The sequence below is a fragment of the Saccopteryx leptura genome, chromosome 13 (genome assembly GCF_036850995.1).
Source record: "Saccopteryx leptura isolate mSacLep1 chromosome 13, mSacLep1_pri_phased_curated, whole genome shotgun sequence".
NCBI lineage: Eukaryota > Metazoa > Chordata > Mammalia > Chiroptera > Emballonuridae > Saccopteryx > Saccopteryx leptura.
In genome coordinates, this window is record NC_089515.1 from 24,701,131 (window position 1) to 24,725,162 (window position 24,032).

The 24,032-nt window shown below is 47.0% G+C and overlaps 1 protein-coding gene across 2 annotated transcripts in view; it reads right to left on the reverse strand.

Annotated features, from left to right (window-relative positions):
- The window catches only part of WBP1L (WW domain binding protein 1 like), a 72,818-nt gene that overhangs the window by 9,074 nt on the left and 39,712 nt on the right, over window positions 1–24,032 (reverse strand). For both annotated transcript variants that reach the window (XM_066355963.1, XM_066355964.1), the window contains exon 2: window positions 12,509–12,611. In XM_066355963.1, the coding sequence (XP_066212060.1) occupies window positions 12,509–12,611 (103 nt within the window). The remainder of the gene's footprint in view (window positions 1–12,508; window positions 12,612–24,032) is intronic.

Consider the following 24,032-nt stretch of genomic DNA (forward strand, 5'->3'; position numbering starts at 1 on the left):
GCCTGGCAGCAGGACAACAGGTGGAGGGCAGTGGGCGGAGGACTCTCCCCTTTCCCCATCAGCAGAAAGAAAAATCTAACCCCTAACCAGAGAACATAAACGCAAGTTGAAGTTAGGGGTCTCCCTTGTGGTCCCCTTTCCCAGATTCACTACTGACATTTGCTTAATTGAACTTACACTCCTCTCCTGCTGCTGGCTGACTGAAGACTAGACAGACACTGTTAGAGGAGCCCTCAGAGAACGGTGCTAAGGCCAGAAAGTAGCTCCAGGAGTGAACTGGCTACCTACTGCCATCCTATACCATCTCCTCGAGCCCCTGCACTCAGTGTGCCCAGCTCTCAGCCTCCTAGGGTGGCGCTATGGGCAGCAAGGCAGCACAGCCAGCCCAGTGCCTTCTGCTGAAGAGCCTGACTCCAAATGCATTCCTTTTATTTTTTAAGCGAGAGACAGAGAGAGGAACAGACAGGGACAGATAGACAGGAAGGGAGAGAGATAAGAAGCATCAATTCTTCATTGCAGCACCTTAGTTGTTCACTGATTGCTTTCTCATATGTGCCTTGACTGGGGGGCTACAGCAGACTGAGTGACCCCTTGCTCAAGCCAGCAATCTTGGGCTTAAGCCAGAGACCATGGGGTCATGTCTATGATTCCATGCTCAAGCTGGTGACCCCCTGATCAAGCTGGTGAGCCCGTGCTCAAGCCAGATGAGCCCACGCTCAAGCTGGGAATCTCAGAGTTTTAGACCTGGGTTTCAGCATCGCAGGCTAATGCTTTATCCACTGCATCACCACCTGGTCAGGCTCCAAATGTATTTCAAAGCTGAAAAGATTCTGGGTTGAACACTCTTTTTATATTACCTATATTTTTCTTACTTTTCCCAGCATAATCTCACAATCCTTCATATTTCTGTTACTTGATAATTTACAAAGTACACTCTCCCATTAGATAATCAGCATTTAACTCTAGGATATTTTACTTACTTAGTTATTTTTTCAGTAGTTTCTTAACAAAAGGTAAACCAACTTTTAACTTTTATAATGCAAGGTAATATTTCTCAGCTTTTATAACATGCTTTAAAAAAAACAACCATGCTTTTTAAATTTTTTTTTTTAAACAGGGACAGAGAGAGAGTCAGAGAGAGGGATGGATAAGGACAGACAGACAGGAACAGAGAGAGATGAGAAGCATCAATCAGTTTTTCGTTGCGACACCTTAGTTGTTCAATGATTGCTTTCTCGTATGTGCCTTGACAGCGGGCCTTCAGCAGACTGAGTAACCCCTTGCTCAAGCCAGCAACCTTGGGTCCAAGCTGGTGAACTTTTTGCTCAAGCCAGATGAGCCCACACTCAAGCTGGCGACCTTGGGGTCTCGAACTTGGGTCCTCCGCATCCCAGTCCGACGTTCTATCTACTGCGCCACTGCCTGGTCAGGCTAAATTTTATTTTTTGTGTGTGTGTGGGAGAGAGAGAGAGAGAGAGAGAGAGAGAGAGAGAGAGAGAGAGAGAGAGAGAGAGAGATACAGGAAAGGAAAGAGATGAGAAGCATCAACTCATAGCTGTGTCACTTTAGTTGTTCACTGATTGCTTCTCATACATGCCTTGACCTGGAGGCTCCAGCTGAACCAGTGACCCCCTGCTTACACCAGTGATCTTGGGCTTTAAGGCAGCCACCTTTGGGCTCAAGCCAACGATCTTGGGATTATGTTGATGATCCTGTGCTCAAGCCAAAAACATTGGGGTTTCAAATCTGGGACCTCAGCATTGCATGTCAATGCTCTATCCACTGTGCTACCACCATTCAGGCAAAGACCCATGCTTTTATTTTTATTTATTTATTATTTTGTTGTTTTGGGGTTTGGGGGGGGGGTTCTTGGTGACAGCCAGAGTCAGACAGAGGGACAGATAGGGACAGACAGGAAGGGAGAGAGATGAGAAGCATAAATTCTTCATTGCGGCACCTTAGTTGTTCATTGATTGTTTTCTCATATGTGCCTTGACCGGGGGGCTACAGCAGACCAAGTGACTCCTTGCTCAAGCCAGCGACCTTAGGCTCAAGTTGGTGAGCCTTGCTCAAACCAGATAAGCCTGCGCTCAACCTGGCAACCCTGGGGTCTTGAACCTGGGTCTTCCAGGTCCCAGTCTAACGCTCTATCCACTGCACCACCGCCTGGTCAGGCAAAAACCCATGCTTTTAAAATGGAGAAAGAAATCTCATGCATTGGTTTTCACACTGGCCAAATATGACTGGATTTACCCTGCTCTGGGCCTGTGAATAAATTGAACTCTCTGGCCCCCTTTGGATTGGATAGAGCTTTCAGACTGGTTCAAAACTAATGAGTTGGGATTGGAAATAACCTGTGTCTCTTAGAGACCAGAACATTTCTTTCTGATGTGAGATCATCCATTTGCCATGGCAACTGGCAACATTCCAGACTGTGATTTCAGGGTCAATCTGGCCCCGGAGAATGATGAAGTAGGAACAAAACTCCCAAGCAACCTGCAATGAATATACTGTAGGATGAGAGAGAAGTAAACCTATTGTTTTAGTCTACTAGGATGTTGGACTTGTTTGTTACTGCAGCATGACCTAGACTTCCTGACGGATGCAGTAAGTTTAAAGGCTTTTTTAATCAAGAGGATTTAAAGGGTTCATCAGATTCTTCGGTGGATCCTAGATTCAGAAAAAGGCTGAGATCCACTGAACTAGAAGTATAATAGAAAAAAAAAAGGCTTTTTTCTAAAAAAAAAAAAAAAAAAAAATTAGGCAGGTCAGAAGGGGAAGAAAATAGACAACTGAATTATTTGTGTGGATCAGAAATGGGAGAAAACTAACTTGGGAGCAGAATGGGTCTAGTGGTAATAATGCAGTATTAGTAAAGGTTCAGAAAAGACCCCTAATGAGATGGGCCCAGGTCACAGAGGGTCTCAAATATGCATATTTACTTTCCACCTGAGAATGCCCTTCATGGAGCAGAGAGAGCAAAGAAAAACCAAGACCGGGGGAAGCCAGGAGCATACTCAAGGCCAAGGAATGAACTTGGACCTCCCAGTTCTCATCCCAGGGCTCTTTCCACTCACCTGGCTCCATTTTGCAGGAAGAGGTCAGAGTTGGGAATTTCTGCTTCTGAAATAATTTGGGGGAACTTCAATCAGGTATTAGTTTCCCCTGGTTTGGGCTTGAATGAGAAACTGGGGAATGTTTCTAGACAGTGGAATTTCCCTGAGATGACATGAAACATTATTAGCAAATCCAGTTAACACTGCACAGATTTTCACATACTGTATTAATGTTCTTGTAAGTTTTAATTTGTCTTAAGATAACCATTGTTGAGCTGCTCTTAAAGAAGGCCTACAGCTCTTGCCACTGAGCAAAGGGAAGAGTGTGGAGCTGGGGCCTCCTTCTAAGTCCCAACTGGACCCCCATTCCCTAGTGGTCTGGGCTTCAGGACAAAGACAGGTTGATCAGTAGCAGATAGGCTGGTTTTCCAGTGAATTTAGCCAAGGATAGAACCTAGAAGCAGACCTTGTACTTGCTTCTTTTTTTTTTTTCTGAAGTGAGAAGCGGAGAGGCAGAGAGACAGACTCCTGCATGCACCTGACTGCCCACCTGGCATGCCCACCAGGGGGCGATGCTCTGCCCCTCTGGGGCATTGCTCTGTTGCAACCAGAGCCATTCTAGCACCTGAGGTGGAGGCCATGGTGCCATCCTCAGCGCCTGGGCCAACTTTGCTCCAGTGGAGCCTTGGCTGCGGGAATGGAAGAGAGAGATAGAAAGGAGAGGGGGCCCCTAATGAGACCCCACTTAATGGAAAGTAGAAGGCATTGTTGTCTGACCCTTACAAAACTGACCATCCTGGGAGCCATTCTAGTCAAAGCAGTGTCCAACAACCTTAAAAGGGAGACTATCGAGACTGGTCCCTATGGAATTGTACCAATTTTTTAAATCTTTTTGCTAGATTTCACAAATAAGGAAGAGCTTAAAAAAAAACTTAATGAGAGAAACACACAGGGAAGACAAGCAGGCTCTCCTTCCCAAACACACACCTACCCATAGATTATAGTCCCCCATGACTTTTAAATTTGTGATCTCGCCTGACCAGGCGGTGGAGCAGTGGATAGAGCGTCGGACTAGGATGCGGAAGGACCCAGGTTCGAGACCCCGAGGTTGCCAGCTTGAGCGCGGGCTCATCTGGCTTGAACAAAAGAAAAAAAAAAAACTCACCAGCTTGGACCCAAGGTTGCTGGCTCGAGCAAGGGGTTACTCAGTCTGTTGAAAGCCCGCAGTGAAGGCACATATGAGAAAGTAATCAATGAACTAAGGTGTTGCAATGAAAAACTGATGATTGATGCTTCTCATCTCTCTCTGTCTGTCCTTATCTATCCCTCTCTCTGACTCTCTCTCTGTCCCTGCAAAAATAAATAAATTTATTTTTAAATAAATAATAAGTAACAAGAATTTTAAAATAAATAAATTTGTGATCTTACGGTGGGGAGCATTTGTCATACTAAGCAAAATGGAAATATGTTTATAAAAACAATCACAGTCGAATGTAGGTACTGAGTCATGTGCCCCAGAGTTCACAATAAACTTGGGAAAACACCACTCCCCAACTGGCAGGAAATTCCTCATTAGGAAGCCAAAGCACACTGTAAAATAGCTCTTCTTTTACACGCCGGTGGGTGACCTCTTTTGAACTCTCAGTAGGAGATCCTGCCACTGCCACTGTGGGAAAGGCCTGGATTTGGGAAATGAGGACTTCAGAGGACTTGCCACATCACCCGAAAGACTAGACAAGTTTCCTAGAAGCACGACTGCAAACAGAAGAGAAGAGAAGAGAAGAGAAGAGAAGAGAAGAGAAGAGAAGAGGCTGACAACCTGTTTCCTCCCAGCTCACACATCTCTTAGCTTGGTGACCTCAGTCATTTTTTTAATTCCCTCATCTATAAAATGGGGATAATAATGCCCTCCTACCTAATTGGTCATTGTGAGGAAAATTAGCTAATACATGCAGAGTATTCAGAACCATGCCTGGTATAGAGTAAGTTCTCTAGCTTATTATTACTATTGTTACAGGCATGGCCATAAAAAAGCAAGAGTGAGGAAGTAAAATAAATAAATAAAAAGGCAAGTACAGGCCCTGGCCAGTTGGCTCAGTGGTAAAGCGTCAGCCTGGCATGTGAAAGTTCCAGGTTCAATTCCCAGCCAAGGCACACAGAAGTGTCTTTCTGCTTCTCTACCTTTCCCCCTCTCCTTTCTCTCTATCTCTCTCTTCCCTTCCCGCAGCCAAGGCTCCACTGGAGCAAAGTTGGCCCAGGGGCTGAGGATGGCACCATGGCCTCCACCTCAGGTGCTAGAATGGCTCTGGTTGCAACAGAGCAATGCCCCAGAGGGGCAGAGCATCGCCCCCTGGTGGGCATGCCAGGTGGGCAGTCAGGTGCATGCAGGAGTCTGTCTCTCTGCCTCTCCGCTTCTCACTTCAGAAAAAAAAAAAAGAAGCAAGTACAAGGTCTGCTTCTAGGTTCTATCCTTGGCTAAATTCACTGGAAAACCAGCCTATCTGCTACTGATCAACCTGTCTTTGTCCTGAAGCCCAGACCACTAGGGAATGGGGGTCCAGTTGGGACTTAGAAGGAGGCCCCAGCTCCACACTCTTCCCTTTGCTCAGTGGCAAGAGCTGTAGGCCTTCTTTTTTTCTTTTTTATATATATTTTTCTGAGGCTGGAAACGGGGAGAGACAGTCAGACAGACTCCCGCATGCGCCCAACCGGGATCCACCCGGCACGCCCTCCGGGGCGTCGCTCTGCCTCGACCAGAGCCACTCTAGCGCCTGGGGCAGAGGCCAAGGAGCCATCCCCAGGGCCCGGGCCATCTTTGCTCCAATGGAGCCTTGGCTGCGGGAGGGGAAGAGAGAGACAGAGAGGAAGGAGGGGGTGGGGGGTGGAGAAGCAAATGGGCGCTTCTCCTATGTGCCCTGGCCGGGAATCGAACCCGGGTCCCCCGCACGCCAGGCCGACGCTCTACCGCTGAGCCAACCGGCCAGGGCCTGTAGGCCTTCTTTAAGAGCAGCTCAACAATGGTTATCTTAAGACAAATTAAAACTTACAAGAACATTAATACAGTATGTGAAAATCTGTGCAGTGTTAACTGGATTTGCTAATAATCTGTTTCATGTCATCTCAGGGAAATTCCACTGTCTAGAAACATTCCCCAGTTTCTCATTCAAGCCCAAACCAGGGGAAACTAATACCTGATTGAAGTTCCCCCAAATTATTTCAGAAGCAGAAATTCCCAACTCTGACCTCTCCCTGCAAAATGGAGCCAGGTGAGTGGAAAGAGCCCTGGGATGAGAACTGGGAGGTCCAAGTTCATTCCTTGGCCTTGAGTATGCTCCTGGCCTCCCCTGGTCTTGGTTTTTCTTTGCTCTCTCTGCTCCATAAAGGGCATTCTCAGGTGGAAAGTAAATATGCATATTTGAGACCCTCTGTGACCTGGGCCCATCATCCTTCTAGCCTGGTACTTGGCGTTCTGGAAGGCTTTGGAGTGAGGAGCGCGAACCCTACTGCTCAGCTACATACCCCTGCTCCAGAGACACAGGGGGGATATGCATACCTAGCAGGGTTTCCTTAAGGTGAAGACCTTACTTACTTTGTGCCTGGCACCAGGACACTTCTGTGCACATTAGCACCTTATTATTACCCATTTCTTCCCAATCAAGCCCCAGGGGAAAGGTTACCATTGTGATCCATACTGTTCTTTCTCATGGGTCCTTGCTCTATGGCAGGGGTCCCCAAACTTTTTACACAGGGGGCTAGTTCACTGTCCCTCAGACTGTTGGAGGGCCGGACTATAAAAAAAACTATGAACAAATCCCTATGCACACTGCACATACCTTATTTTAAAGTAAAAAACCAAAACGGGAACAAATACAATATTTAAAATAAAGAACAAGTAAATTTAAATCAACAAACTGACCACTATTTCAATGGGAACTATGGGCCTGCTTTTGGCTAATGAGATGGTCAATGTCCGGTTCCATATTTGTCACTGCTAGCCGTAACAAGTGATATGACACGCTTCCAGAGCCGTGACGCGTACATCCCGCGTCACCGGAAGTAGTACTGTACGTGAGCAATGCCGTGCTTTGTGGGCCACCACATACAGTGCTCCAGCATCCGCATCTTGTGCTCCTCTCACTGACCACCAATGAAAGAGGTGCCCCTTCCGGAAGTGCGGCAGGTGCGGATAAATGGCCTCAGGGGGCCGCATGCAGCCGCGGGCCATAGTTTGGGGACCCCTGGTCTATGGTGTTCCCCTGCCCAGAAAATCATGCTACCCTTCTCCCTTTGTTTAAATCCTATCTTTTTTTTTTTTAATTAGTTTTTTTTATTTTAATTTTATTTTTTTACAGAGACAGAGAGTCAGAGAGAGGATAGATAGGGACAGACAGACAGGAACAGAGAGAGATGAGAAGCATCAATCATCAGTTTTTCGTTGCGACACCGTAGTTATTCATTGATTGCTTTCTCATATGTGCCTTGACCGCAGGCCTTCAGCAGACCGAGTAACCCCTTGCTCGAGTCAGCAACCTTGGGTCCAAGCTGGTGAGCTTTTTTTTTTTATTTTATTTTATTTTTTCTGAAGCTGGAAACGGGGAGGAAGTCAGACAGACTCCCGCATGCGCCCGACCGGGATCCACCCGGCACGCCTACCAGAGGGCGATGCTCTGCCCATCCTGGCGTCGCTCTGTCGCGACCAGAGCTACTCTAGCACCTGGGGCAGAGGCCAAGGAGCCATCCCCAGTGCCCGGGCCATCTTTTTGCTCCAATGGAGCCTCAGCTGTGGGAGGGGAAGAGAGAGACAGAGAGGAAGGAGGCGGGGGGTGGAGAAGCAGATGGGCGCTTCTCCTGTGTGCCCTGGCCGGGAATCGAACCCGGGACTCCTGCACGCCAGGCCGACGCTCTACCACTGAGCCAACCGGCCAGGGCCACAAGCTGGTGAGCTTTTGCTCAAACCACATGAGCCCGCGCTCAAGTTGGCGACCTCGGGGTCTCGAACCTGGGTCTTCCGCATTCCAATCCGATGCTCCATCCACTGCGCCACCACCTGGTCAGGCCTATCTATCTTTTTTTTTTTTTTTTTCATTTTTCTGAAGCTGGAAACGGGGAGAGACAGTCAGACAGACTCCCGCATGTGCCCGACCGGGATCCACCCGGCACGCCCACCAGGGGCGACGCTCTGCCCTCCAGGGGGCGATGCTCTGCCCATCCTGGGCGTCGCCATGTTGCAACCAGAGCCACTCTAGCGCCTGGGGCAGAGGCCACAGAGCCATCCCCAGCGCCCGGGCCATCTTTGCTCCAATGGAGCCTTGGCTGCGGGAGGGGAAGAGAGAGACAGAGAGGGAAAGCGCGGCGGAGGGGTGGAGAAGCAAATGGGCGCTTCTCCTGTGTGCCCTGGCCAGGAATCGAACCCGGGTCCTCCGCACGCTAGGCCGACGCTCTACCGCTGAGCCAACCGGCCAGGGCCTATCTATCTTTTAAGGCCCACTTCAAATGCTACCTCTTCCACGAAAACTGCCTCACTGCTGTCCAGCCAAAGCAAACTCTCCGGAGCATTCACAGCAGTTCTGGCAAACACATCCCATTCTCTACTTTGCATTATAAATCCGGGGCATCTTGTCTTATTTCCTCTCTCTGCTAGGAGATGCCCTTCTTGATGGCAAGACTTATATTTGCCCACGGTTTCTAACACAGAAGAGGCCAGAATATCCAGTAGAAACTTGTTAGAATTGCAAATTCTCGGGTCCACCTCAGACCTATTGAATCAAAAACTCTGGGAGTAGGGCCCAGAAAACTGTGTTTTAATGAGCCCTCCAGGAAATTCAGACGCTTGCCAACGTTCAAGAACCACTGGAATAAGGGTTTGCTGAAGGAATAGATGAATCGATGAATAGTTCAAGTACAAGTGACATAAAAATGTGCCGGCTGATAATAATCATAAAGACCAGGTCCTTTAGCCGCAACCAGTGCACCGGGAAAACAGACCCTTGGCCTGCTGTCTGACGCAGGCCCGGTAATGACTGCTGGCTTGGGTCACAACAGACCGAAAAGACATGGAAGAAAGGGTGCTGGCTGAAGCTCAAGGTCTGTCTGTGCTTGTATCTGTGTACAGGTGTGTGTGTGCGTGTGTGCCCTCAGCACACAGGAAAACTCAGCTTAGTGGAAGTAAAGGGGTGGTGGAGATGGCATTTTCCCCCTTGAAGGTCCTCTGCCAAGGATTTCTGGCTGAGATTTTTTCCTTCCAAAGTTAAGAGACAAAAAGGAATAACCCAAACCCATTACTTTCACATTTTAGTTAAAGTTTAGAGGTAATCAGAAGGAAGAGGCTTCAAGGCCACAAAAAGTGAGGTTTTGATGAGAACTGAAAGGGCTCATTCCAACATTCAACCTCTCTCTGTACACATCAGGCACAGGCCAAGACCCTAAAAAGGAGGAAAACCAAAGAAGTCGCAGAGGGGTGGGACACTCGCTGGGCTTGGCTTCTCCTGACCACGAAGTCATTTCTGGGCACAGATGAGAGGAAAGTTTTGCTTCTACAATCTCCGTCCCTGCAGAACTTGGAAAGTATGCGCCAACTGGTATAATGGTAGCCTTTTCTCCTCCTCCAGACTCTGGTTTCTGTCTGGCCTCCCGCTTCCCCCAACTGACCATAACTGCAGAGATAATTAGCCACTCGTGCAGCTCTTCCTCTGGCTTTTTCTAAGCCCTTGTGGTGAAGTGCCTGGTTCCCAGAATGCCTCCCTGCCATCTGGGTCACCCTGTCCCCGCCATCCCACCACCCTGCCCTGGCTTCGGTGACCCAATTCTGGTGGCTACTGAGTCTGCTCTGCCAACAGCCCAGAAGGCTCTGTCAATCTGAGATGGGGCCATCGGCTCTGTCCCTTTCCACAACTGATGCGCCTGGGCCAGGCCCCAGAAAAACAAACTGTCAGCTCTGTGGCTTTTTGGCAACCCAGCTTGGACTTTTGTTTTAACAAGGGGTGGGAGGGAGAATTTGAACCCTGTGGTTATCTGCATTTTAAAACATTTAAACAGAGTCTGTCCACCTGCTTGGCACTTGGTGTTCGCTATTAAGTCCCTAAGCCCCACCCCTTCTAAAATAGCAACAATTCTGGGCCTCCTTAGTGGTTGCCTATATACATGAAGACTAAGGTGGGGGACCTGACCTGTGGTGGCGCAGTGGATAAAGCATCGACCCAGAATGCTGAGGTCACCGGTTCGAAACCCTGGGCTTCCCTGATCAAGGCACATATGGGAGAAGTAACTACTAAGAGTTGATGCTTCCTGCTTCTCCCCCCTTTTCTCTCTCTCTATCCTCTCTCTAAAATCAATAAATAGGCCCTGGCCGGTTGGCTCAGTGGTAGAGCGTCGGCCTGGCGTGCGGGGGACCCGGGTTCGATTCCCAGCCAGGGCACACAGGAGAAGCGCCCATTTGCTTCTCTAGCCCCCCCCTCCTTCCTCTCTGTCTCTCTCTTCCCCTCCCGCAGCCAAGGCTCCATTGGAGCAAAGATGGCCCGGGCGCTGGGGATGGCTCCTTGGCCTCTGCCCCAGGCGCTAGAGTGGCTCTGGTCGCAGCAGAGCGACGCCCCGGAGGGGCAGAGCATCGCCCCCTGGTGGGCAGAGCTTCGCCCCTGGTGGGCGTGCCGGGTGGATCCCGGTCGGGCGCATGCGGGAGTCTGTCTGACTGTCTCTCCCCGTTTCCAGCTTCAGAAAAATACAAAAAAAAATAAATAAATAAAATCAATAAATAAAATCTTAAAAAAAAAAAAGACTCAGGTGCAGTGGGGGGAGGATGTGTCCTGAGTCCCGTCCTCTCCTCGGAGGAGGAGTCTGCACTTGACTGCCCTGGGCACTCTCAGAAGGACAGGTGAAGGCGAATAGGTCCCTCAGTCCTCAGAGGGGAAGGACCAGGGTGAAAAGAGGTCCTCCTGCCTATAAGATCCATTTGCATTTAGAGGGAGTCTTCCCAGACAAGAGTTTATTTCCTTTCCATACCAGATAATAGCCCTTCTAGCTGCTTTCTGACCATATCACTGATGTGGGGGCAACAGGAAGTCAGAAAGGAGAGGGGAAAAAAGAGGCAGGTGTGATGGTGGCAGTAGGAGCATGGTTTTGCAATCAAGCCCAAAGCTTGTTTCCAAATGCAGGAAGTGAAGGGATGCTTAGAATTATCTGGGAAAAAAGTCTATAATTTCCTCACTGGTCGTGAGAACCAATGCAGTGCTGGTCACCTGGGGACTCTCTGCCCTAAGGGCTCTCCCGTCCTCCCATTCTTCATCTAGCACCTTACAGTGTCTTGTCTGAATACCAAGATGAGACTACAAAGTGTGTTAGTGAAGTCTTTAAGCCAGGTCACTCCCTGAAGACCATAGCGGTGTCACCACCCTTGTGCTACTCTGGAAGGTGCTACTGGTCCCGGCCACAACCAGACAAGACAAGGAGTGTCTCGGCAGGGCACTTAGCTCACAGTACAGGGGAGGTGCACTGGAAAAGCCTCTAGACACTTCAGGTCGAGAGCTGGGGCAAAAGCACCAGGGCCCCCCTCTCTTCAGGAGGGCTCTGCAGGCAAAGAGCTACGGAAACATTACCCATTTGAGAGGGACCCTCAGAAACAGAGGCAACACTTGATGCTCCATGGGAAGTTCTAGACCCTTATAGTTCTTATTTAAAAAACGGATTTACAGCCATTCACAGGGCCCAGCCCGGCACTCACAGCAGCTTGGCTGCTGCAACCTCTCTTCACAAAGACAGCAAGCCTAGGAATCTGGGATGGCCACTATGAAGAGCTAAGTGGTTGTCACTGCTCGGCACACACTGAAGAGAGCATTAAAGAAGACCCAGGCAGGAGTTTCTGCAGCAGGCCTGGTGACCATGGCCACTTAAGAAGGCTCAGACCACCTGACCAGGTGGTGGTACAATGGATAGAGTGTCGACCTGGGACACCAAAGACCCAGGTTTGAAACCCTGAGGTCGCCAGCTTGAGCACCGGCTCATCCAGCTTTAAGCACAGTGTCGCGGGCTTGAGCTTGGAATCACAGACATGACCCCATGGTCGCTGGCTTGAGCAAGGGGTCACTAGCTCAGCTGGAGCCCCCCAGTCAAGGAACACACAAGAAAGCAATCAATGAACAATTAAAGTGCTACAACAACGAGTTGATGTCTCTCACATCTCTCCCTTCCTGTCTATCTGTCTGTCCCTCTCTCTCCCTCTATCTCTCTTTCTCGCTTAAAAAAAAAAAAAAGAAGCTGCAGACCCTTCTCCAGTCTTCCTTCCACAATGTCTACAGAGCATCAGAGCACTCCTCCTCTACAGAGGAGCCTGGAGCTGATTCTACCTCCCAACACTGCCCGGAAGAGAACGATACAAAGGTTGACTAGTCCAAGGTTTCACAACAGGCAGAGGCAGTAACCGGGACCCTGGGCCACCAAGAAACCCCCAGGCAGGGACTTACACCAGAGTTCATAGTAGTAGTTGCAGCACTGAGACTGTCCACAGCAGTGTCCTGTGTCACAGATGTAGCTCTGATTGTTGGTACCCACACAGGTTTCCTTATCCTAAAAAAAATAAAAATAAACATTTTAGCATATTAAATTATAGATTTTAAACACCACTTCACTCTCTCATCCTCCTCTTTCTGGTCATCTGCTCACACTCCACCAAAATGGTTTGTACCAATATTTATTCCCGTAAGAAAAAAATACTGGAAAGAACAGTAGGTTTAAAGGGGGAAGATGGTTTATTAAAGGGAGAAGAGGATTCAACACACACAGCTGAGTAGTAAAGAGCAGAGTGCCCCTCAGACAGGAAAGGGTTATGTCACTTTCTTCACATCCAAGCAGAAATACTTAATGTTCCAGTGTTCTTTAGACTCATCTGGTAACAAGGTGTTGACTCTCCTATAAATAGCAGTAGTTTAAAAAACAAAACAAAAAAAAACAAAAAACTTTTTCTGTGAAAGTTCCTGGTATAATTTAATGCAGTATGTATTCTAAGATCAAGATTAGCATCTATCTAGTCAATCATTCCATCCTCCCTTAAAAACACATGATCTGGCCCTGGCCGGTTTGCTCAGTGGTAGAGCGTCGGCCTGGCGTGCGGAGGTCCCGGGTTCAATTCCCGGCCAAGGCACACAGGAGAAGCGCCCATCTGCTTCTCCACCCCTCCCCCTCTCCTTCCTCTCTGTCTCTCTTCCCCTCCCGCAGCCAAGGCTCCATTGGAGCAAAGATGGCCCGGGCGCTGGGAATGGCTTTGTGGCCTCTGCCTCAGGCGCTAGACTGGCTCTGGTCGCAACAGAGTGACCCCCCGGATGGGCAGAGCATCGCCACCTGGTGGGCGGCCGGGTGGATCCCAGTCGGGCGCATGTGGGAGTCTAACTGCCTCCCCGTTTCCAGCTTCAGAAAAATGCAAAAAAACAAACAAACAAACAAAAAAACACACATGATCTCCAAGGTTAATTACAGTGTGACTCAAAAGAGGGCTAAACAACCTGCTACCAAATTCTTCACTTTTTTTTTTTTTTTTTTTGGTATTTTTCCGAAGCCAGAAACAGGGAGGCAGTCAGACAGACTCCCGCATGCGCCGGGCCGGGATCCACCCGGCATGCCCACCAGGGGGCGATGCTCTGCCCCTCTGGGGTGTTGCTCTGTTGTGACCAGAGCCATTCTAGCGCCTGAGGCAGAGGCCACAGAGGCATCCTCAGCGCCCGGGCCAACTTTGCTCCAATGGAGCCTCGGCTGCGGGAGGGGGAGAGAGAGACAGAGAGGAAGGAGAGGGGGAGGGGTGGAGAAGCAGATGGGCGCTTCTCCTGTGTGCCCTGGCCGGGAATCGAACCTGGGATTCCTGCACGCCAGGCCGACGTTCTACCACTGAGCCAATCGGCCAGGGCCTAAATTCTTCACTTTAAAAAAAAAAATTATTTCTTGATTTTTAGAAAGAGGAGAAAGAAAGGCAGGGGAGAGGGAGAAGCAGGGAGTACCAACTCGCAGTTGCTTCTAGTATGTGTCTTAACCATTCAAGACCCTGGGTCTCGAACCAGCAACCTCAGCACTCCAGGTCGACATGTTACCCACTGTGCCACAACAGGTCAGGCTCAAATTCTTCACTTTTAAGAAAAAGGGAGACCTGCTCAAATAATCTAGTCCAATATCAATTTGCTAGATCATTTTTTACTTATCAAATGATCTCTCGAAAATTTGTTGTTATTGTTGACTTTTTTAGAGAGGGGGAGAGAGACAGAGAGGGAAGCATTTGCTTCACTTTATTATTTATTTATTTTTTTGCATTTGCTTCACTTTAATTGTTCATTGATTGCTTCTTATATGTGCCATGACTAGGGGAGGGGGGCTCAAGCTGAGCCAGTAACCCCGGGTTCAAGCCAGTGACCTTGGGCGACCCCACACTCAAGCTGACGACTTTGGAGTATCAAACCTGGGACCTCAGAATTCTAGGTCAATTTTCTATCCACTGTGTCACCACCGGTCAGGCACTAATAATCTTTTTTTTTTTAATTATTTATTGCCCAGGCCAAGTGGCTCAGTGGATGGAGCTTCATTCACATGTGCCAATGTCATGGGTATGATCCCCCATCAGGGCACAAATGAGAAGCAATTGATGAGTACATAACTAAATGGAACTAGGTAGAACACCAAGTTGATGCTTCTCTCTCTCTCTCCCTTCTCAAGTCAATGGGGGGCAGAAGCTTATTAAAATAATTGATTGATTAATTTTAGAGAGAAAGGAAGGGAGAGAGAGAGATTGATTTGTTGTTCCACATATTTATGCACATTGTATATGCCCTAACTGGGGATCATACCTGCAATGCTGGCTTATCAGGATGACACTCGAACCAACTGTGCTACCCAGGCAGGGCTCTCTTACTAACCCTGACTGGATCTAGGATTCATACTGTCCCTTGTCAGGGACAGCTACAGAAAGGGCAATGCTGAGTAAGCACCTAGTCGTCTGCCAAATTCTATTCGCAGCACTGGGGAATGGGACTGGAGGTGGAAAAAGTTTTTTACATTTCACATTTAAAATATGAAATACCCCACCAGCCACGATCTTCAGCCCAAAATGTACTCTGGACCACAGTGTATATGATAAGACTTATAAGTCACTTGCTCTATATGGCTTTCAACATTTCTTTATCCTAAAAAAGTAACACATGCATTTCTATACACTGTTTTGTGCCAAGCACCGGGTTGGGTACGAGGGATATACAAAGATAAGTAAGATATTGTTCCTATCCTCAAGAAGCTCAGAGTTAAGAAGGGAAAATACTGTGCTCAGCACAGAAACCAAAACCACAGTATTGTATTTGCTGCTCGTCAGGCTGACCCCGCCCACAGCACACATTGGGGCGGTGTCTGCTGGTGGAAACTTAAGTCACATGCTTAGTTCCTTCTCTCTCGGTCTGGCTTTACTAGGCTGTCTACTTGGCCAGCGGTACAAACAAAGCACACCACTGACTGTCCACAGGGCTAGAGGCTTGGGAGACACAGTCCAGGCACCTGAAGCCACAGTGAGAGGACAAGAATGGCTAAAACCCAGATCCCTGGCTTCATGCAGGTTTCCACCCCACATCCTCAGGTGTTTCCCGGTCTTGAGAGATTCTTCCACCCCAGTGTAAAGGGGTCTAGGAAGAAGGAAACATGAGAAAGTCATTTGTAAACTCTGACAATGAGTGTTTCATAATATTGCAAACAATCCTTCCTATCTTTGCCTTCCTGTGTATACCACATGCAGAAGGCAACCACCCAGTGGTGGGTGGCTGTCCAGTGAGATGTCTCCTGTTAGGCCTGGTGGACGTGGGGAAAGCTGATCTGTGCTCACTTTTGATAAAATACATGCTCTCCAACTTCAGAGTAAAATATTGCTTTCGTAAGAACATTAGAAAGTTTCTCCCAAGTCTACGTAGTCTTGAAACACCACTCTTCTGGCGCTGGCTCAGAAGAGCACAGTTCACAGAGTTTCTAAAAGAGGCCATGCTGCCCACACTCCAACACAATGAAGAATCCAGTGATACTTCTGCCTCGAGAAAATTCATCAGAGGAGGTCCAGGCTCTGAGCACATAGGGCCAACTGGTCCTAAGTGAGGCATGGAATGGAATGTGTTTGAAATCTAAACAAGTGGCATCCTCATGACCCACTGGTGTCAGCTCTTCTCCTGGCTCTTCCATCCCCCAAGGCAGAAGGCCTGACATCCACAGGACCCCACTCCTTTTCACAGGAAAAGCAGAACTGTAGTAGTATCCTTTAATCCTGAGTTCTTCAAACACTTTTGAACCAGTTTATCTCATCCCCTGTTCTCCCTCTGCCACAGATAAGAGCCTGGGATGGTCTTGATTATGAGAATTGTCATTTTCTGCTGCAGGAGGAAGCAAAGAAGATGGGTGAGTAAAGAATGTAAGTGTGTAAGCTGGCCCATGAACTGTTAGCAAAGAAAAAAAATGAAGATTAGCAATGGTGAGATGCACATGTCAAAGTGAACTCCTCCAGAGAGAGACCTGCTGGTGTGAGAAAAAGATTTAGGCACATGGGTCTGGCCCCAGCTCTGCCACAATGGAGGCACAGAACTTTGGGTAAGTTACTCAGTAGCCCTAAGACTGGTTAAGATGCTCTCTAATGTCCCCTACCCACTACTCATCCCCTCTGACACAACATTCCTGAGCCAGCTATGTCTACTCTCATTCAAAATGACAAGAACAGTGGTGTGCAATGTTGCTGGTGCTCTCCACCCTGCCCTAAAAAGAGCTAAATAGCAGGTTCCCCAAAGGCCTCCCACAGACCTCCACGTGGCTCAGGACCCACCATAAGGAGGATTAAGAGTCAGTCAGATCTGGGTTCAAAACCCAGCTTATTAACTTATTAAGTCGATTATGCTTATTAACTGTGAGCTTGGGTAAGTTACTTAACATCTCTGAGCTCTTAATAGCAATATTATTTTGTGAGCCATTATTGCCAGCATGAAGGACCATCCAAACAGCACTCTGCACTCATTTAGATCTCTTTCAGAATAGCAAAGTTCATTGGCAATGTCATCTGTTCCAGACACACAAAGAACAGAAGGAACTGAAGAGAATGTAATGGGAAGTTCAAATATGGAATCTTCTCAGCTCCCTTGATAATTATCCTTTGCTTTTCTTCCAAGCATCTCAAGCCCTTTACACATATGTTGTTCAGGCCAAGTCTGACCAGTACATATCCTCCCAACCCTGTGGGCAGGAATTCTGTCTCCTTATTCTCCTCCTCCACCCCCAGGATGAGCACAGTGCCTGGCAGATAAAGGTTTGCTTCATGAAACAATGGCAAGGCAGCCTCTATGAAGGCAGAGCAAGCTGGGGTGAATATAGCTAATGTGTGCAGAACACCTGCTATGTGCCAGGCACTGTCTGAAATGCTTTACATGTATTCCTCTATCTTAATTTGAAAGCAAGCCTATGAAATGGGTAGTAACAGGGAATTGAGGCCAAGAGAGGGTTAGTAATTTGCCTAAGGTCACACAGCTAGGAAGTAGTGCAATGTAGTTTGTCAAGACTTCAAAGCCCGAGCTTTAAACTATTATTAAGCTACAGCCTCCTTGGTTGAAGTTATACTTCTGCAGTTGTTTTTTTCCATTTCAGTTACTTAAATAAATCCAATAAAAGCCCCAAATCAAATAAATTCAACATTTTTGTCTTTGGCAGAAAAGATAAGGACCATACCCTGTGGAACTCTCTGATACTGAGAACAAGATCTTCCCTTTTCTATTTGGCAGTGAGGAGGGGCAACATACCTGGGGCTCCTCCACTCTCTGCTCAAAAGCCTTTTGCACATACTGAGTTTCTGAAGAGCAGAATGGTTTCCCGTCCCAGTGTGCAACAGTGACATTCCCTCCTTCAACATCTATTGAGCCCTGCACTAGCACTGTACTAGGGGTGAGGAACCCAATGGGGAAATGGCTGAAAACAGTCACGATCCCTGTCCTTGACAAGCTTGCGGGCTTAGAAAAAAAGATAATGCAGCCTGACCAGGCGGTGGTGCAGTGGATAGAGCATCAGACTGAGAGGAGGAGAACTCATGTTTGAAACCCTGAGGTCACCCACTTGAGCATAGGCTCATCCGGCTTGAGCATGGGGTCACTGGCTTGAGAGTGGGATCATAGATAAGACCCCATGGTCACTGGTTTGAGCCCAAAGGTCGCTGGCTTGAAGCCCAAGGTTGCTGGCTTGAGCCCAAAGTCACTGGCTTGAGCAAGGGGTCACTTGCTCTGCTGTAGCCCCCTGGTCAAGAACATATGAGAAAGCAATCAATGAACAATGAAGGTGCCTTAACGAAGAACTGATGCTTCTCATCTCTCTCCCTTTCTGTCTGTCTGTCCATATCTGTCCCTCTCTGTCTCTGTAAAAAAAAAAAGAAAGAAAAAAAAAAAAGATAATACAATCATACAGATAAAACTGCAACTGAAAAGGAAAGATATCTGATTTAAAGAGAGGTTATAAAACCTAGAAGCTATTCCTCAAGGTTCAGAATGGCTTTCGGGAGAAAGGTTTAAGTTGGAACTGAGATCGTCAGGATGGTTAGAAAGTCAGTAACTAGGGAAAGGGACAGGAAATACATTCCAGGCAGAGGAAACGAGAAAGCAAAGTCCTTTAGCTAGGATGGTTGAGGAAGTAGGTAGGACCAGACCCTGCAGGCAGGTGACAAGGTCAGATTTGCTTTTTATTTATTTTTTTGTTTGTTTTCTTTCAGATTTCCACTTTAAAGATACTTTCTTCCTGGCAGTTTTCATTTGCACAAAACTCCATGCTAGAAAGGTAAAACTTCACATAAATAAACTTTGTGCAAATAATGTGCTTTTATGCCACAGTCCTTTACCTCAGGCAGGACTGTGGCGAAGACCATTAGGATCCTTATGTGTTATTGGCATATGCCTTCAAGCCCTGGTACCACAGTGACCAGCTCCAAGATATGGGGCACATACGGTCACCAAATAAAAGCACAGGCACAAAGAAGCAAGGATGACCAACACTGAACTGGAAAGAACATTTTTTACAATGGAAAAGGATGAACAGCGTGCCTTTTGCACACATGCAAGAAATTATCTCATCTCTTTGGTGGCAGCATAAACTGTGGGACCAACAACATTTTCCTTAAGAGTTTCCAGGTCTTATAGTTGCTATTCTTAGCTGAGCCCCTGTAAAGGTCAATTTAATCAGCACAACAACTTTCAAAGTGCCAGCATAAAAAGAGCCACTGGGCAGCAATCGTTGCCGGGGTGGTTTAATTTGTCAATCTATGGGGCTGGGAAGCTCGCTAGCAAACCGGCAGCATCTCCTGTGCTCAGGAAAGCACTGAGGTTTTAAAGTTTTGAGGAGAAAAGGAAGGAAGGAAGGAAGGGAGGGAGGGAGGGAGGGAGGGAGGGAGGGAGGGAGGGAGGGAGGGAGGGAGGGAGGAAAGAAAGAAAGAAAGAAAGAAAGAAAGAAAGAAAGAAAGAAAGAAAGAAAGAAAGAAAGAAAGAAAGAAAGAAAGAAAGAAAGAAAGAAAGAAAGAAAGAAAGAAAGAAAGAAAGAAAGAAAGAAAGAAAGAAAGAAAGAAAGAAAGAAAGAAAGAAAGAAAGAAAGAAAAGAAAATAGGAAAACTGAAATACTTCACAGGATGCTAAACTAAAGCCCAGGATGCTAATAAACATCTTGGCTGCTGGGCATGAATGATTTTGGAGCACCACCTCTGGCTTTCCTTATAGAGAAAAGAAACGGTTTCTAACAGAAACATCCAGTTCCACAAGTCCAATAACAAATATGTATCGCTACTCCCTCCCCATGTGCCAGGCACTATGCTGGATGCTACAGCTACTGCAACGAGCAAGAGATCTTCTGTTAATTTTTTTTTTTTTTTTTTACACAGAGACAGAGAGAGAGTCAGAGGGATAGACAGGGACAGACAGACAGGAAGGGAGAGAAATGAGAAGCATCAATCATCAGCTTTTCATTGCGACACCTTAGTTGTTCATTGATTGCTTTCTCATATGTGCCTTGACCGTAGGCCTTCAGCAGACCGAGTAACCCCTTCCTCGAGCCAGTGACCTTGGGCTCAAACCAGATAAGCCCACGCTCAAATTGGCGACCTCGGGATCTCAAACCTGGGTCCTCTGCATCCCAGGCCAATGCTCTAACCCACTGCGCCACCACCTGGTCAGGCTCAAGCAAGAGATCTTGAGGAAGAGATCCTGCTGCTGGCAATCAGCTGGATAGGTACCTTAAACATTCTCTGTCAAGACCCCTGAAAACATTGGCTATATGACAATATCCCTTTTTTTTTTTTTAGAGATTCAGAGAGAGTCAGAGAGAAGAATAGATAGGGACAGACAGACAGGAATGGAGAGAGATGAGAAGCATCAATCATCATTTTTCGTTGTGATACCTTAGTTGTTCATTGATTGCTTTCTCATATGTGCCTTGACCGTGGGCCTTCAGCAGACCAAGTAACCCCTTGCTCGAGCCAGCGACCTTGGGTCCAAGCTGGTGAGCTTTGCCCAAACCAGATGAGCCCGCACTTAAGCTGGCGACCTCGGGGTCTCGAACCTGGATCTTCCACATCCCAGTCCGACGCTCTATCCACTGCGCCACTGCCTGATCAGGCTGACAATATCCTTTTAATTACAAGCTGAGCTTGCAAAAAAACAAGGAGGATCCCCAGGGACCAAAAATATTGTGGGGAACTAGAAACTACACTGGTAAATGAGGTCAAGCCTTTCCAGTTGCCCTGGAAAGGGGCTGTTTATTGCTGTTGGGCCTTTCTGAAACAGAGATTGGGAACTGAGCACCAATATAAAGTGAGGATCCTCAAAGAGGGAGAGTGCAGACTAGGAAATACTAGCCCACTGGCACAAAGTGACAATAAGAAAGCTCTGAATTGAGAGCAAAAAAGTACCTCCTCTTATAATCTGTAACCATAGGCCTTTCCACAAGCTAATTTTAGACTTGAATTGTACTACTACATGGTCTGAGAATCCCCAACACAAAAATTTAACAAAAAAAGTGGCCCTAGGCTGGCAATAACTCTGTGACATCTGAGAGAAGAATGTAAAACTCTGATAAGACTTACCCTCAATCAGGGCATAAAGTATTCCCACAATAAAGCTCTGTTGAAGATAAACTCAACAACACAAAATACATCCTGACCAGGCGGTAGTGATGGAGCGTTGGCCTAGGATGCTGAGGATTTAGGTTTGAAGCCCCAAAGTCACCAGCTTGAGCACAGGGTCACCAGCTTGAGTGTGGGATCACAGACAGGACCTCATGGTCACTGGCTTGAAGCCCAAGGTCACACTGGCTTGAGCAATGGGTCATTAGCTCACCTGGAGCACCCAGGTCAAGGCACATATGAGAAGCAATCAATGAACAACTAAAGTGCCACAACTGTGAGTTGATACTTCTCATCTCTCTCCCTATCTGTTTTGTTCCTGTATGTATATCTGTCGCTCTCTCTCTCACTAAAAAAAAAAAAAAAAAAAAAAAAAAAAAAAAAGCAGAAATAATATATCACAAAAAAGACAGGAATTTCAACAAATAGCAAGATAAGACTTCCTGGGGGGGGGGGGGGAATATACTAGGATGATCAGATAACCAATAAAATACAAAATGTTTCAAATGATTAAAGCCAAAAAGAAATAATAAAAAACATGACAGAAGAACATACTGAAAAAGAGACAGAGACCAAGAAGTTTTGCAGGGGGGAGATGAGTTACAGAGATTAGACTACGTTAAAGAAAGAGTTAGTAAACTGGAAAATAGATCTGAGAAAATGACCTAGCAAAGGGCTTCTACCAATTAAGAGGAAAAATGGAGCCTGACCTGTGGTGGCGCAGTGGATAAAGCATCAACCTGGAAATGCTGAGGTCGCTGGTTCGAAACCCCGGGCTTGCCTGGTCAAGGCACATATGGGAGTTGATGCTTCCAGCTCCTCCCCCTTTCTCTCTCTCCCTCTCTCTCTCCTCTCTAAAAATTAATAAATAAAATTTTAAAAAAAAAAAAGAGGAAAAATGGAGCCCTGGCCAGATAGCTCAGTTGGTTAGAGTGTTATCCCAAAGTACAGAGGTTGCCGGTTCGATCCCTGGTCAGGGCACATACAGTAACAGAACAATATTCCTGTCTCTCTCTCTCCTCCTTCCTCTTTGAAAAAAGAGAGAATATGGAAATGGCAAATAGGAAACAAAAAGTTTGAGAAGGAAAGGACAAAACAGAGGAAAGGTAATATTTAAAGAAATAATTGAGGCCCTGGCCAGTTGGCTCAGTGGTAGAGCGTCGGCCTGGCATGCAGGAATCCCAGGTTTGATTCCCGGCCAGGGCACACAAGAGAGGCACCCATCTGCTTCTCCAACCCTCCCCCCCTCCTTCCTCTCTGTCTCTCTCTTCCCCTCCCGCAGCTAAGGCTCCATTGGAGCAAAGCTGGCCCGGGCGCTGAGGATGGCTCTATGGCCTCTGCCTCAGGCACTAGAATGGCACTGGTTGCAACAGAGCAACGCCCCAGATGGGCAGAGCATTGCCCCCTGGTGGGCATGCCGGGTGGATCCCAGTCGGGCGCATGCAGGGGTCTGTCTGACTGCCTCCCTGTTTCGAACTTCAGAAAAATACAAAAAAAAAAAAAAAAATTGAAAAATTTCCAGAACTAACTAAAGATATAGAATTTTCACACAATAATAAACTCACACCTGGGCACACTGTTTAAAACTAAAGAACAACACAAGTCCTAAAAAGATCTTAAATAAAATACATTCTAGTGGAGAAGACTGAAAATTAACAAGTGAAATTAGAATTTAAAATGGTAATAAGCCTTATAAGGATAATAAAACAAAATAGTAGGACACAGGGCTTTAGATGGAGTAATCAGGAAAGGCTTCCCTGAGAAGGTGGTATTTGAGTGAAGCCCTGAATCATGAGAAAAAGCCAGCATAAGCAAACTTACAAGCCCAGTGTTCCAGGCAGAAGGATTGTCAAGTGCATGAAAAAACACCAATGCAGGGCTGAACTTGGTGTCCTCAAGGAAAAGAAAGAATGCTAGTGTGCCTAAGTATACAGTAATCTCAGGGAGAGCAGAGAGAAAGGGGAGACAGGGGTGAGAATTCAACAGAAGCCAGACCTCAACTGCTTTCTACAACAGATAAAATAATATCCGAAGTACCACAGTTTGAAAATTCATTGTTGGCTAAAATAGCTAGTTTCTCCCTAACTTGTGGAGATTTGAATAAATCAAAATATTTTTGTAACTCTCATATTTACTTTTCAACTTGGGCCCCTTCCTTTTTCTTTGCCCCGCTACCCAATTTGTGACTGCTACTGCAGAGTCAGCAACAAAATCAACTTTCCTTCCATTTTTGAATCAGGAGTGACTTTTCAGAAGGTAGACCAAATTCTAGCATTGCACCACTACTCAATTAGAGTTCTATCTGATTTCGGTAATGCTCTGTGACCAAAGGTTCATACATAAGACAGATTTGAAATGGCCAAAGTAGAAAAGATAGCAAGCAATGTTAACTTAGAAGCAGCAATTTGTGTTCTATCCTAGATAGAATCTTCAATTTCTGAAAATGCAGCACATCCAGGTCTTTAGAAAAAGACTTGCAGGTGGTCATAAAAAATATTCCATAAGTTTTGTTTAAAATGTAGGGTTTACCTATATTTTACAATAAGAAAGTTAAGCCTGACCAGGCGGTAGTGCAGTGTGGATAGAGCATCAGCCTGGGACTCTGAGGACCCAGGTTTGAAACCCCGAAGTCATCAGCTTGAGCACGGTCTCACCATCTTGAGCTGCGGTCGCTGGCTTGAGTGTGGGATCATAGACCTGATCCCATGGTCACTGTCTTGAGCCCAAGGTCACTGGCTCAGCTGGAGCACCCCTAAGTCAAGGCACATATGAAAAGCAATCAATGAACAACTAAAGTGCTGCAATTACGAATTGATGCTTCTCATCTCTCTCCCTTCCTGTCTATCCCTGTC